The 15,081-nt window shown below is 38.4% G+C and overlaps 1 protein-coding gene across 1 annotated transcript in view; it reads left to right on the forward strand.

Moving 5' to 3' along the window:
- The first annotated feature begins 213 nt into the window (after positions 1 to 213).
- The window catches only part of ARSJ (arylsulfatase family member J), a 130,150-nt gene continuing 115,282 nt past the window's right edge, over positions 214 to 15,081 (forward strand). Inside the window, exon 1 of the mRNA XM_001365962.4 lies at positions 214 to 2,737. Coding sequence (XP_001365999.1) covers positions 2,316 to 2,737 — 422 coding nt within the window. The 5' untranslated portion in view covers positions 214 to 2,315. The remainder of the gene's footprint in view (positions 2,738 to 15,081) is intronic.

Below are 15,081 nucleotides of genomic sequence, written 5' to 3' on the forward strand. Positions count from 1 at the left end.
CCATGAGGTGGTTAAGTAGGAAGCTAACTGTATATTCAACTTGGAGTGTACAGAATGCCCAGTGGTGACTATGGAAGTGATGCTCACTCCCTCTGGGCAGCTAACATGGACCTGCCTTTACAAAGCTAGAGTTGTGATGCAGCCAAAGTTTGATCTCAGAATTCCCCCTTCTAGTTCTCAGCTCCTCCCTCAAGTGTTTCTCATGATGTCACCTGAGGGTTCAGGGCACTGAGGGCCGAGCCAGAGGATGGGAAGAGAGAGATCCTTCCCTACACCAAGCCCAGAATATTCTAGAAAAAGCGAGGAAAACCCAAGAAAGCAAAACTAGCTTTAGGGAGGGTTTTTTGGCACCAAACAGAAGGAGCAGCCACGGACATGCGAACCGAACTTAAAGGAAGAGGAAGAGTCAGACTGACTTCTCTGGGAAGTGAAGGGAGTGAAGTAGAAAACCTAGTCCTTCCCTCGCCCCATCCCTCTTTGCACACAGGCCAGTTAGTTGGAGCTGGATGGAGGGACCAAGACAGTCACATTCCGAAAGAAGAAACTAAGGTCTCCTATCGCGACAGGAAAGCCTGACTTTCCAGTTCGAAACCTTGATTGGAACGGGGAAGGAAAAATGGAAGAATGGAGAAGCCAGGAGCAGAAGGCCCAGAGAAGGAAGGAAGGGTCCGAAGGAGCCTGATTAGAAGATGGATAAGGTCTTGGCTTTTACTGTTAGTTATTTCTGCTTTGCGTCTTCCTCTGACTTCTTCCATGGCAAGACGCAGTCCAAAACAAAAGGAAAGAGAGAAAGAGAGAAAGAGAGAAAGAGAGAAAGAAAGAAAGAAAGAAAGAAAGAAAGAGAGAGAGAGAGAGAGAGAGAGAGAGAGAGAGAGAGAGAGAGAGAGAGAGAGAGAGAGAGAGAGAGAGAGAGAGAGAGAGAGAGAGAGAGAAAGAGAGAAAGAAAGAGAGAAAGAAAAAAGTTTGCCAATGGGGCGCTAGCTCTTTTGCTGGAGGGCGGAGGAGGGTGGGATAAGGGATCCCGCTTTCCAAGTAGCCCTACCCAAATAGGGAAGCTTCTCGCCATTTTCCTAACTCCACAACTCTAAAAATTTCTTGCCTCTTCGGATAATCCAGAAGAGCAGAGATCGCCACCGAGATACAATTCTAGCCGAAACAGCTCTCCTGGGATTGCTCTCACCACTCCCCCCACCCCACCTCACCTCACTCCCACCCCTACCCTCAAAGCACTTCTTGCAGTTCCCGTCTTCCTCCTTTCCCCCCTCTTCCTAAGGGAGAAGGAGGGAACAGCTTACAGTTCGGTGATTCACTGAAGAGGGGAAGCTGTTGTGGGGGGCGGGGGAAAGGGGCGGAGGGAACAGCCCCAAAGTGCCAAATAAAAAGGGCTAGTCGACAAAACGCACGCAACTCTCAGCCAGCGCAAGCGGCTGCACGAGTAGCCAGGTGGGGGCAAAATTGGCTTAGCTGACTCGCTGGCTCCTCTGTGTGGCTGCAGCCCAGTTTGGGGAGGGTCCCTGGGCACCTCACGGGCCTGGGCACGTTGGGGCAGATGCACTTTTCCCCCTACCCAAGTCCACCTCCCCAGCTGAGGGGACTCTTCCCAACCTTCTTTTAGAAACTTGGGGTGGAAGGAAGAGAGAAGTAGGAAGTAGTTTTCCCCACACCCCCTCACCCCACTTTTAGTTTATTTCCCCCTGGTGAGTGTCAAGGATATCGAGAAAACGCAGAAAGAGGGAGGGGAACCAGAAAGCAGTGGAGAAAGTGATCAGGCAGCCTGCGGTCCTCTTGGAACCCCAGAGCGTCAGTTGCAAAAACGGCATAGTCTTGCCAATGTGGGATGAGGGGCAGAAGCTAAGGAAAACTCTCCTCGGATCGCTATATTCTTAAGGAGAGGGCACCCATCGGAGGGTAGGTGTTACTGCCTATCCCCCATTGCTGCTGAAGGATGTTGGGACCTTGGCATCCAAAAAGTCCCAGCTCTGGGCTGACTTTGTCTCCTTTCTCCATGAAGCTTTTTTGAGGGAGGGGTGTGAGTCTTTTGTTGTTATTGTCCCCACTTTGAGAGAGGATGTTGGGAGGAAAATAAGTAGAAAACAGCCTTCTCCCACCTTGGTCCCCACTTTCATTCTGCTCATGCAGCACTTCAGGAAGATACAGACAAAGTCATTGAAGTTGATGTCAAATAGGATGAACCCCCGCTTTTCTGCAGGGTCCACCCTGTAACTGCCTGAATGACCTTCTGTCTGCATGTTTTTGCCCAAGGTGGCTTGGAGGGTACTGCTTGAGCTCCGCAAACTAGACTCTGGAAGGGGTGCATGGCCCCCAGGGGTTGCCCGGGGCCGCAGCCGCCTCTGCAGCCACAGCCACTGCCACCGCCAGCAACTGGGATCTGGCAGGGGAAAATGTTAGCCATGGGAGCGCTGACAGGCTTCTCTGTGCTCAGCCTCCTTACCTATGGCTACCTGTCCTGGGGCTATGGCCTGGAAGAGGAAGAGGAAGGGACTACAGCCAGACCCCCCCACGCTAGAGAGGGGCCAGAGTCCAGCTCATCTGCAAGCTCTCAGCCTCATATCGTGTTCATCCTAGCTGATGACCAGGGATTCCGAGATGTAGGATACCACGGATCAGAAATCAAGACGCCCACTCTGGACAAACTCGCTGCCCAAGGGGTTAAACTGGAAAACTACTACGTCCAGCCTATTTGCACACCGTCCAGAAGTCAGTTTATCACTGGAAAGTAAGTTGTACTGCTTTTGTTTATTTTTTTCGCGCTCTGAGCAGCTTAAACACGAGAAGTTGGGACCTCCAAAAGGAGCAATGAAAACGGGGCAATGATGCAAGCAATGATGTGTAAAGAGCCAGTGTCATTGTGTGTAATTAAAGGGGCCCCAGTGATTGTCTTGAACATTTTCTCCCCTTATTCCTCTCTCTTCCTTCATCCACTTCCCTAAATAACGATCTTTACAATGTAGAATGAAGTTATCGTTTAACCCCTTGGCCACATGCCAGAGAACTCTAAAAGGTACATCTTAAGCCTTCAAAAGTCTGCCTTAATTACTGAGCGGACTTAAACTCTGCTTCCACTGTCATTCTGGATCTTGATGGATTTCCCCATTTCGAGTTAAGGAGAACTAATCTGAAAAAACATTAAGTTCTATCTCTGGCGAACCTAACTCAGAATGGATAGATCCCCAAAGCGCTACAAAATTAATTCTGAATGTGCCTGCCGCAACAGAGGCTGCCTAGTGGGACGGTCTTATTTCCAAGACCAACTGTCAAAACTCATGCATATGCACTTAGTGGTACATTTTTCAAAAGAGACAAAGTTTGGTCTCAGATTTTCAGTTGTTCCTCAACCGTCTGGCATTGGTGTGACTTACCTCAAAGCATTAAGCATTTGCTTGTCTGGGTGCTAAAGTTAAGCCTTATAAATGTTGATGTCATTCTCCTACATAGCAAAGTCTGCTTTTCAAGCACTTTCTAAATCACTGCTCACTGGCCATGTAAATGTTGCATTGTAAAGGACCAATTTAGAGTGCTGTTTCTCCATTGCTGCAGTATAAATGCAATTAGTCAAAAAAGGTTTGGATGCCACAGTTGGAGCAGTGAAATCGAACTAACCTGGAAGACTTAGAAGGAAGCCCTGAATAAGTAATTAATCCATTTTGAGAATTGCAGAATAAAATCCTCCCCTGGTTGAAGTCTCTCTGTTTGCCTTGTGATTTCAGTTGCAGTGAACCTTTGCTTCATAGTGAAATTGTTTTTGGATTTGGATCCTATGAGAGTAGCCAGTATTCATTGGAAAAATAAAGCCTATTTTGTAGGAATCTATGTCCTGCAGTCTTTCTGCTTACAACATGATTTCCACTGCTTTGCAAACTGTCAGAAACTTAACATTTCTGCCAGAAAAAAAAATGATGCTCATCTTTACCCTCTTTTGAGAGAGAAAAAAATCATGTGGAAATTTTACTTGCACTTTGTGGTTACTTTAAAAGTTAACACATCATGTGAAAGAAAGAACAAATAGTTGGCTGGGAAACAAGAAGTCCATCTACTGGACCAGCAGAAAACTTTGGCAACTCAGTTCCTAACCTCTTCCCTCTCACTGACCTTTCATTCTTGTTGGGGTATTTTTGTTCTTGGACCATAAACTACCTGAATGGTAATTATGACTTCGTGAGGTATTTGAAGAAGTTCAGCTCTCTCCAGACAGTCAGTCAGCAGTGCTTGGTAAAATAGTACTTTTAAAGGAAGATATTTTTCAAAAAAAGGCATGTGGTCAAGGTTCTTCCAGAAGGGATAGATACAGTGTAGGGGGAAGAATGCTGGATTTGGGACCAGAGGTCTTGGGCTCAAATCCCAGCTTTGCTCATTACTGATGGTCTGACTTTGGATAAGTCACTTAAGTCCTGGGCCTCACTTTGTAAATGAGGAATTTGGACTGGACGACCTCCAAGGTCCCCCGCCCAGTCCTAAATCAATGGTCAGTAACTAGAAAAGGAAAGGAAATAGAAGAAATATGTATGTATACACATACAATGCAAATTATTGTTCTAAAATGAGAAAAGAAATATACATATATGTACACACATAATATAAATTGTCAAAATAAAAATGTATAGACATATATGGAAATATTACATATTTTACAGCTAAAATTCAGATATAAAACATAAAAAGAGACCTTTTACCTATATACATTAGACTTTGAACTCCTTGAGAGTACAAACTATTCTTTGCCTTTATGACACATAGTAGGTGCTTAATAAATCCTGATTGGTTGATTGATTGATTATATCATGATTCCAGAGCTGATAAAAAATCTCAAGAGCTCATCTCATCTACTCTCTCATATTAAACATGAAGTAACTGAGGACCAGGGAGTATAATTGACTTTTCAAAGTTTACATAGCCAGTAATTAAGAGTGTGGAAGTATAAGAAAAAAATAAACTGAAATAATTAACGAAATCATTTTTACAGACTTTTTGTATGCACCATCAAAAGATGATTACATAACTATTTTAAGCAGCTGAAATTTTCAGTTCCACAAGATGTGCCTGTATAATAGGCTGAGAAAAGAATCATTTATTACTAGCAAGGCTGAAAATTTAATACAGATACTTTAACTCTCCTAGTTGATAATTCAACAAACTTTCTGAGAAAAGAAACTTCCACACTGGGCACCCACAGCTGGATTTTACTTTCCTGTAGTCTTCAACGAATAGAGTTGAAGGTTTTTTGGTTTTTTTAACTTACATTTTTCTTTTAAGGAGATTTGCTGGAAGGCATAAAAGTTTCCTTTACATGAACAAGGAATAAAGAAAGGAAGTGGTTTGGGGAATCTAGTTCTGGACAACATATTACTAAAGGGGAGCCAGACAAATATTGTCATTTGTCCTTTCCATGAGAATGAGTGGCAAGAGTGGTTTATGCTTCCTGGCTCCTATAAAAAGGAAATAAGGGGGCAATGAAAGTCTAACTATTAAATCCAAATTATGCCGATGATAAGTTAGGTAGCTAAAGGGACAGAAGATCCAAATGCCTTTGAGTCCTACAAAGGAACAGTGTGTGTAAATTATCCAAGTTTTAGTTCAGTCTGCCGCTATATTTAATTTGGGGTTATCAAAAGTGTCTTTGTTGTAGGATGATCTTATAGCCTCCATAGCAAAGCCCTTCTGAATATTCCAGGTTTTAAAAAATAGAAGCCGCTCTCCTCTATTGCAAAAAAATCTGTAACTGATTCCAGATTTCTATAACAATTCAGAACTTTTCTGCTTGCCAGTACGGGTGAGTGACTCTGGGAGTGAGTCAGTTAGCCTGTCAACAAGTATTATTCATTGTGAGCAGAGCACTGCACTGAAGGGATTGGAGCTATTCAAGAAAGAGAAGATAGAGTCCCTGTCCTGTTACAGGAGCTACTAATCTGTTTGTGAGATGAAAGCTCTATTGAAAAAGCATGTTGCATGAGTCTTTCCTTCCTGTTATTTCCTCCTGGATTTTGTTATGGCTATTGCTCTTGCAAGTGTCAGTCAGTGGTGGTGGTCCTCTGTTTTAGAAGAGAATCAATGACATCATGAGGGTGATGTCTTGACTAGAGTTTGAGTTGGACATAAGTGAGGCAGAGTTGCACAAAATCATCAGCTTCCCTCTTTCTTGCAGTCATCCAAGTCCTGGGACAAGACAAAAGTCAGGAACACTGAGGAATGTCAAGGATTATGGTTTAAAAAAAAAGAAACAATTTTTGAATTGTGTTCTCATCTTGGTATCTGTCTTAGTAATATCTCAGTAAATAAGTGAAGAAATAATTTTAATGAAGAATTCCAGTTTTTTAGTGGAATAAAAGGATTAAATATGCAAGATTTGTGTAAATAAAAATCTTTTATCCTAAGGTGGTAACTTTGTCTTTTTAGTAGGTGCTAAATGAAAATCCATTGTATTGGAAAGTTTGTTGAATTATCAACTAGGAGAGTTAAAGTATCTGTATTAAATTTTCAGCCTTGCTAGTAATAAATGATTTAAAAATCTTTACCTTCCATTTTAGAATCAATATTGAGTATAAATTCCAAATGTGGGAGAGAAAGAAGGGCTAAGCAATGGGTTTAATGGGGTTAAGTGACTTATCTAAGGTCACACAGCTAGGAAATGTCTAAGCCTAAATTTCAATCTGGAACTTCTCATCTCTAAACCTGACTCTCAGCCCACTAAGACACCTAGCTGCCCCTTAATAATATATTTTTTAAAAATACATTTTACTGATGTCTTTTATCTTTACCACACAGTTAATTCCTGCCCTTTCGGATCAAAAAAATTTCTTGGGATAAAGGGGAAGAAACAAACAAACAAACAAAACCCTAGCATTTTTTAAACTGACTTCTATGTTCTAAGAAGACACTGCCCTAAGCACTTTAGAAATTACTTTCATTCAGTGTAAGCAAAATAATTTGATAGAAAGAAAAATAATTAAGCAAAATTATCAGATATAAGGTATCTCTTTGATGATGCATAAAATATTCTCCCCTAATAATCTCCCCATTCTGACATATGCAAAAAGATATGTTTTATAGTTTAAAAATAGGATATATTTCTATTTTATTTTATTTTTATAAGTTTGGAGAGATCCCTAATTGACTCATTTAACTTTCAAGCAATTTACAGACTTTAATATGCCAGAGAAGTTGCTTATCTTCATCAAGGGAGAACATTTCCAGGCTCAAAACTTCCAATACCAATAAAATTCCAAGTACAACTCATCTTCCCAAAATAAAAAAAAAAGTTAAAGGAGCTCATAATAATGTGTATTTGAAACAGTTTAATTGACTTGGTTTCTACCAGATGTACCTTGTTGCACTATTTTTGTTTGGAAGGGAAAAATCATGAAATGTAATTAATTCCTGAAGTTGCAAATCAAGGAGCTAAAAGAAGATACTGATGAATCAACAAAAAGGTACAATTCACAATATTACATATTGTAGCTCAAGAGCATCAGGCAAGGATGAGATCATTCTAAAACTTAGATTATTCAATTGTATTTTTACTGCTACTGCTGAAAGGCAGGAGAAAAGAGGTCCTAAATTCTGTATTACACCATTCATATGATCAGAGAGATCTAATTAGAAGAAAATTTGACTATTATTTAATGTCTGTATGTGATGTCTTCCCACTTATCTATATTTTTATCTCAATACCAATATCCAAAGGCCTAGAACAATATTCTCGACGTAACAGATTATCACTAAATAATGCATTAAAAAACTAACATAACATATATTTAAATCTTAAAAGTTAAGTAAACTAAGACAATAAATCTGTGCATCCTTTGGCATAATCTTTAAAAAGCTGGAATGGCTAGAAGTTTGAAAGTCTCAAAGTATATTGGAAAAAATGGCCTTATATTTACTTTCAAAGGTTCCTAGGCACAGATCAAAAGGAACAATTAGATCATCAATAATGCTTGGGAAACTACTACCTATTCCTAATTGATCAGAGATGTTTTCACATCCTTTGAATTATGATCAAATAACCACGGGCAGACAGTTAGGATCAAATCCCCTGGTTTGAAATAAATCTTCTTTAAAAGGATACCCTTTGAAGTGTTTCCTCACTCAGGTAATTCTGTCCAGTTTCCTGAATAGGTGTTCTGCAAGTGGGTGTTTATCCAGGTGCTAGAGGCTGAGAAGTTTCCTTGTTTCTTACAAACAATATTTCCCAAGAGATCAAAGCTGCCTAGTTGGAAGGTAAGCTCTTAGACATCAGGTTGAAAGAATATTTTGAATTGAATTGTATTCATACTTTTTATTTGGATGGTTCAGATGATATCCTGGATCCAATTTTGGTTTAAGATGGAATTAATTTAATTTTATATAGTTTTAGTCTATAGGCATGTTTTGGTATAATTTTGGTTGAAATGTATATTTTCTATATTATAGAGATTCCCTTAGCGTTTAATTCAAGAACCATTAAAAAAAATCTTCCTTCCACCCCATGTATGGTAGTAGTAAATTTCCTAAAATATAAACTTGGCATAATTATAATATTGATTTATTTCATCAACCAAAATATGTTTGTGTTTCAAACAAGAATGAAAGAAAAAAGAAGAATGAGTGAAGAATTTTTTGTGACCACAGTTTTACATATTTGGCAAAATCCTGTTAAATAGAAATAGAAGAGAGGCAGGAACAAGAAATGGGGGCATTAGTTAATTAGTGATAATAGTAGTACTAAGATACAGATGAGTAGTTACGTCTAATGTCAAAACTATCAGAACTAAATGTACACTTTTGTGTATTACTTGTTATCTATACTGATAATATTATTGTCTAAAGCTAGCTCTATATAGTCATGGGAGGATTAACCCTACTGGGGGTTCCAGTCAGAAAAATTAATTTGCTGAGACCTTATAAAGAATGACACATGAGTAATGGACTAGTTGCATTACTCCCATCGAACATGACTGGAAGTCCTTTTTGGTGATCTCATCTCCTGTGACTTTGTTACCTCTATGCACAAGACTCTAAGATCTACATATCTAGCCCTCTATATCTCTTCTCAACTCTAGTTCTGCATTCACCAACTACTTATTGCAATTACTTATTATCTGGTTATTCCATCAACATCCCATCAACAACAATTAAAATAGAATTCGCTAACTTCACCCAATAAACCTGTTCCACTTCTGAACTTTCCTGTTTCTGCAGAAATCACTTTCATACATTTTCAATATCAAAGTCATCCTTGATTTCCCTCTTTCCCACTATCCAATCTAGTCATGTCCTACTTTTCATGATCCCATTTGGGGATTTTGTGATAGATATATGGAGTGGTTTGCTATTTTCTTCTCTGATTCATTTTACAGATAAAGAAATTGAGACAAACAGGGTTAAGTGACTTTCCCAGGTTCACACAGCTAGTAAGTATCTGAGGTCAGATTTGAATTTAGGAAGATGAATCTTCCTGACTCCAGACTCAGTACACTGTGCACTATATCATCACCTACCTGTCCTCTTGTAGCATCTCCCTGTCTCCATGACCTCAGCGTCTCATAGGTAAACTTTTGCCTTATGTATATAGAACTAGGTCTATGTTGTTTTACCAACTACTTTTCCATTAAAATAACCCACTTTTCTTTCCAGCTTTTTTGTGTCTTCTCCATCACACTTCATCACACATCCGACCCCATTACTCTTTATACTTGTCCTTTTTTGAATCTATACTTAAAAATCTGGCCTAGGTGGGCAGAGAACTCTCTTTCCAGACATGTCAGCATTTTATCATAACTTTTCATTTGTTCAGCCAAATTATTTGTAGCTGTATTTCAGGGATGTATTTATCAGTGTTGCCAAGAATTTTTAATTCATCATCCAATTTAAAATTTCAAGAGTAAAGATCATAAGCTAGTTTTCTTTAAGCTTCTTGAAATCTGATTTCTAAGGTCTCAGGTACAATCATACTTATCATCATCCTTCTTGGTTATAAACAGATAGCTCCTTGGATACTTCCTTCAAAATTTCCCAATGCTTTCACCTCAATCAAACGGTACTCTCTTATAGGTCAGAATCAGTAAAAATAATAATTATTATGTCTGTTGACAAACTTTCAGAGATAAAATGTGAACCAAAAAAATCAAAAATTGGTTAGCTGCTTTGGTTTTCCTTTTTGTTGGTTATTTTTGACAGTGAAACTTTTCACCACACACACACACACACACACACACACACACACACACACACATACACATGTCTGATGATACACGTGTCTCATCTCATGTGAGAGTATTTTCCTTTCTTACTTTGGGTGACTCCATTTGCAGGATCAGACCAGAAATAAATAAGTAATTTCTCCCTTTCATTGTTCAGCTTAAATGACTCAGTCAAATGATTCTGAGTCTGTCATTTCATCTATAAAATGGGAGTGTTGGACCAAATGATCTCTATATTTCTTTATTAGTAAAGAATCTCTCAGCTTGTTGCTGGGATTCAGCAGTTTAGACTCTTTTCTCTCTCTTTCTCCCCTTTATGTTTTCCACTCACCTTTCATCTTCTGGAATCCTTTATCTAAAAATACTGAATTAAAATGTTTTAGAGTAGAGGGTAATAATTCTGGGAGTAAGTGGAAGAGAAGGAAAAAATAAAAGAAAGTTTTAGCAAAATATTTATTTATTGTGACCGCAGACCTGGCATATAATGAGGGGGTTCTATGATTTCTAGCAATATACTTTACTAGTTTTGCTTTTCTTATTTATATTCTCTTAGTAGCAACAATTTTTCAATAACAAAAACATTTTGTTTATCAACTCTGTACCACATATGAAAACATTTGATTTCCTTTCCATTTAGTTTTAATTCAATGGAATGAAATTTATTAAAACAAGTATAGCAAACAAACAATGATAGGGGTATTGGTAACTATGATGTTATTTTACTTGGCCCCAATCAGGCTGTTGCTGAGTACTGTCTAGAGAAAGGACTGTAATGCCATTAGAGAGGCCTCATTTGGACAGGGCCATCTGCAAGGCTTATAAGAGTGTTGAGGAGTATCCAGATGCAAGTGGAAAGTAAGATGAGGTCAATTACCACAGTCAGGCCAGAGCCAGAGACCTGTCCAAGGTCTGGAAATATAGGATGGCTGGGAAGTGTAGAGAGTCAAAGTATAAAATAGACTTGGTCTAAAATCAAGTAAGATAAAAGGAACTCTAGGATATCTGAAATGAGTTTATGTTTATATATATATATATATATATATATATATATATATGTATGGTAAATGGGCATACTCCCTTTTGAGGTTTACTTTTGGGGGCTGACCTCACTTGCCTTCATTGTCTATATAAGTTTCAGATACAGTCTACCCTTGTTGACATTTTGCAAATGGGACAGAAGAAGGACTTTGAGAACTACATTCCTGCAATACAGGTGAAAATAATTTGGCTGAACAAATGAAAAGTTATGATAAAATGCTGACATGTCTGGAAAGAGAGTTCTCTGCCCAACTAGTCCAGATTTTTAAGTATAGATGCAAAAAGGACAAATACAAAGAATAATGGTGTCAGGAAGTCTGATGTGATATATATAGATATATATAGATATATACATGAATCAATATGAATCAATCTATTAATTTTTGTTCAGCTGTAAAATTAGGGTGACAAGAAAAATGGAAGAGAGAATGAACAGTAAATTCCACCCTCAGGGGTATGAATAGAAATCTGTATACTTTATTTTTTCCACATATCCTATATTCCAGAGATAGAGATTTTCTTCCTATTTTTCCAGCATAATATTCCATTTACCTACTGTGACTATCCCCCCATGCCTGGAATGTTCTCCCTCCTCATCTCCACCTTCTAATTTCTCTAGTTTTCTTCAAGGTTCAGCTTGAATATGTCTTTCCAGCCTTCCATCTTCCCTCTCCCTCCCTCTCTCTCTCTCTCTCTCTCTCTCTCTCTCTCTCTCTCTCTCTCTCTCTCTCTCTCTCTCTCTCTCTCTCTCTCTCTTTCTCTCTGTGTCTCTCTCTCTGTCTATGTCTCTCTGTCTCTGTCTCTGTCTGTCTGTCTGTCTGTCTCTCTCTCTCCATACCCCATCCCCTTTTTGCATGTCCTTCCCATTTTATGTTTTAAATAAAGGCAAGATGACTACTTGTCAGTGTTTAAAAATCTAACTTTCAGATTTCTAGTGTTGGACAACTGGCTAGGAACCCACATCCAGGTCTTTCCTGTAGTTTATCCCACTCTCTGAAAAGTGACAAGAATATTACATTAGGTTTCTGGATACCTGAATTCTATTTTTTGACTCTACAACCAATTAGCTCTGTGGCCCTGGGAACTTATTGGGAACAGGGAGTTGGATTGGATTAGGTGTCCTCAGAGGTTCTTTTCCAATTCAAACAATTCATGTTTGTAAACATGAATGGGCTTGTTATTGTGGTTTGATTGTTTTTTATTTTTTACTTGAAAGCATGGATTGATAATATATACAAGATTATCATTTGTTTTCTTTCCCAAGACCAGTAACTTTCTTTATTATAAATGGAAGACATATTAAACAAACCAACAACCAGTTGGAAAAAAATAGCGAAATTTTAGAGCCTGGGAAAAATGTGCTCTCCCTCTCTCTCTCTCTCTCTCTCTCTCTCTCTCTCTCTCTCTCTCTCTCTCTCTCTCTCTCTCTCTCTCTCTCTCTCTCTCTCATCTCTCTTTCCCTCTCCCACCCACTCTCCTTCCTCCCCACACCCCTCTCTCATAGTTGGAGAGCCTTTCATTAATATACAATGAAAATATTTTATTTTTACTCACTTTGGCAAAATATAACCTGGATTTTACCTGAAACATCCAGGTTTATTATGGAAAAGAAGAAATACACAAACAACTTCCCCGCACAATACAAAAATAGAAATAGGCTTTAAATCTTAGCTGGAAGGATTTAGGTTGAGAATAAGATGAATAATAATATAGATAATTATAGCTTCAGCTGTTAATTGTGCAAATTTCAGCCATGCCAGTAATCATCTTAGTCCCAAAAGCATTTGAAAGGATGTTTTATCTTTAGCTCCCCAAAATGAATTAAACACAGGTTACCATCATTCTAGATATAAACAGATTAATCTACTAGATTTTACATGTTATGGGGATTTTATGCAGCTGGACAGCTGATTAATTGCAAGCCCCCATATATGATTTGAGGAAATTAGATGCAAGATGGGATCGAAAGGCATCAATTGTATCTCAGATCTTTTTAGACTCTTCCCCCCCTTCCCACCCCCAGTAGTTTTTCACACATAATATCATTCAGTGCTTTTCACGTTAATGTAGTAAATGTTTGTTGAATACCTGAATGAATGAATCTTGCATTCATATTGCCGAAGTCACCATAAACTAGATTTTCTAAAGTAGGAATGGATTTTTCCTATAATTACAAGAATTACAAGAGAGGAAAATGAGGCACAGAATTTAGCTGGTTTGCCCACATCTATGACTTATGAACAATTTTTTTTGAGAATCTTAAATTGAAGTTAAATTACAAGTAAAATAGTGATAATGGGGGGCAGCTGGGTAGCTCAGTGGATTGAGAGCCAGGCCTAGAGATGGGAGGTGCTAGGTTCAAATTTAGCCTCAGACACTTCCCAGCTGTGTGACCCTGGGCAAGTCACTTGACCCCCATTGCCTAGCCCTTACCACTCTTCTGCCTTGGAGTCAATACAGAAGGTAAGGGTTTAAAACATAGTGATAATGATAGCATCTACCTCCCAAATTGTTTTTAGATTTCCCAAAGTACTTAAAAAATCTTAAAATTCTAGAGGGAGATTAGGTACCATTATTGTTGTTGCTCAGTCATATCTGACTGTTTTTGGCCCCATTTGGTGTTTTCTTGGCAAAAAAATATTGGGAAGTGGCATGTCATTTCCTTCTGCAATTCACTTTACAGATGAGGAAACTGAGACAAACAGGGTTAGCAATTTGGGAGGTAGATGGCTCTCAATCCACTGAGCTACCCAGCTGCCCCCCATTATCACTATTTTACAGATGAGGAAACTAAAGGTGATAGGTTAAATGACTTGTGCAGGGTCACATATCTAGTAATTGTTTGAGACAGAATTTAAATTCAGATCTTCTTGCCTCCAAATCCAACACTATCCACTACACTACAAAGATGCCACTAAATTAGCTGATCCCAACATCCATTTTATCTATAATTTAACTTCAATTTATAGTTACTCCTACACTAGCAGCATAACAATAAGAACTCTTAAATAATAAAAATGGAAAATAGAAACTGCTAGGATAACTCAGCCTTGTTAAAACACAGCGCATCATAAAATAAAACCAATAAGATTCTCAAAAAAAATTCCTCAACACTAAATTTTACCAGATTGAACCTTTTTTCTTAAACTAACATCACTGTCAAAATATATGGTCATGGCATAGTCTACCCTCCCTCTTTTTTAAAAAACAACCTATACTTCATTGATTTATAAGTCCTGGAATTAAGTTATATTGTTGTTGCCAATTTTTCTTTGCTATTTACAGGCTTCATTCTTTTTCTTTTCCCTTCACTCCCCTCTTTTTGGTTGAATTGCAGCATCATATGCATGGAGACTTTTTAAAAAAATTAGAACAGTCATTTGATTTATGCCTTTGGTAATCTAGACTCAAAGGTCTCCAAACAATGAGTAAATCTGTTTCATTTGGCACTTCTGGCAGCACCAGTGTTCCATTCAATGGGTGGAGGTTGGTAAAAGATAGTAAGGGAATCACTTTGACATCCAGGCATTCAGAAGAGCTAGTTTCTATCACATATCTTATACCTGTGCCCCTCTCCTTCTGGGCCAAAAATTCTATAAAATTACAACCATGAACACACAAAGAAAAGACAGTAAAAGGCTTTTTTTTCAATCTTTTTAACACTTTTGTCTTTTATTGTGGAACTGAATTTATTTTCTTTACATCAAATATCCTCATGGAAGAGGGGATATTGCACAAAAATATCATAAAAGCACTATATATTACTTTCACTGGAAACTAATTTTCTACATTAGATATGACTGGATAGAATAGAAGTGATGCAGGATTATAAGACATAATACCATAC

The sequence above is a fragment of the Monodelphis domestica genome, chromosome 6 (assembly GCF_027887165.1).
Source record: "Monodelphis domestica isolate mMonDom1 chromosome 6, mMonDom1.pri, whole genome shotgun sequence".
In the NCBI taxonomy this organism is placed as follows: domain Eukaryota; kingdom Metazoa; phylum Chordata; class Mammalia; order Didelphimorphia; family Didelphidae; genus Monodelphis; species Monodelphis domestica.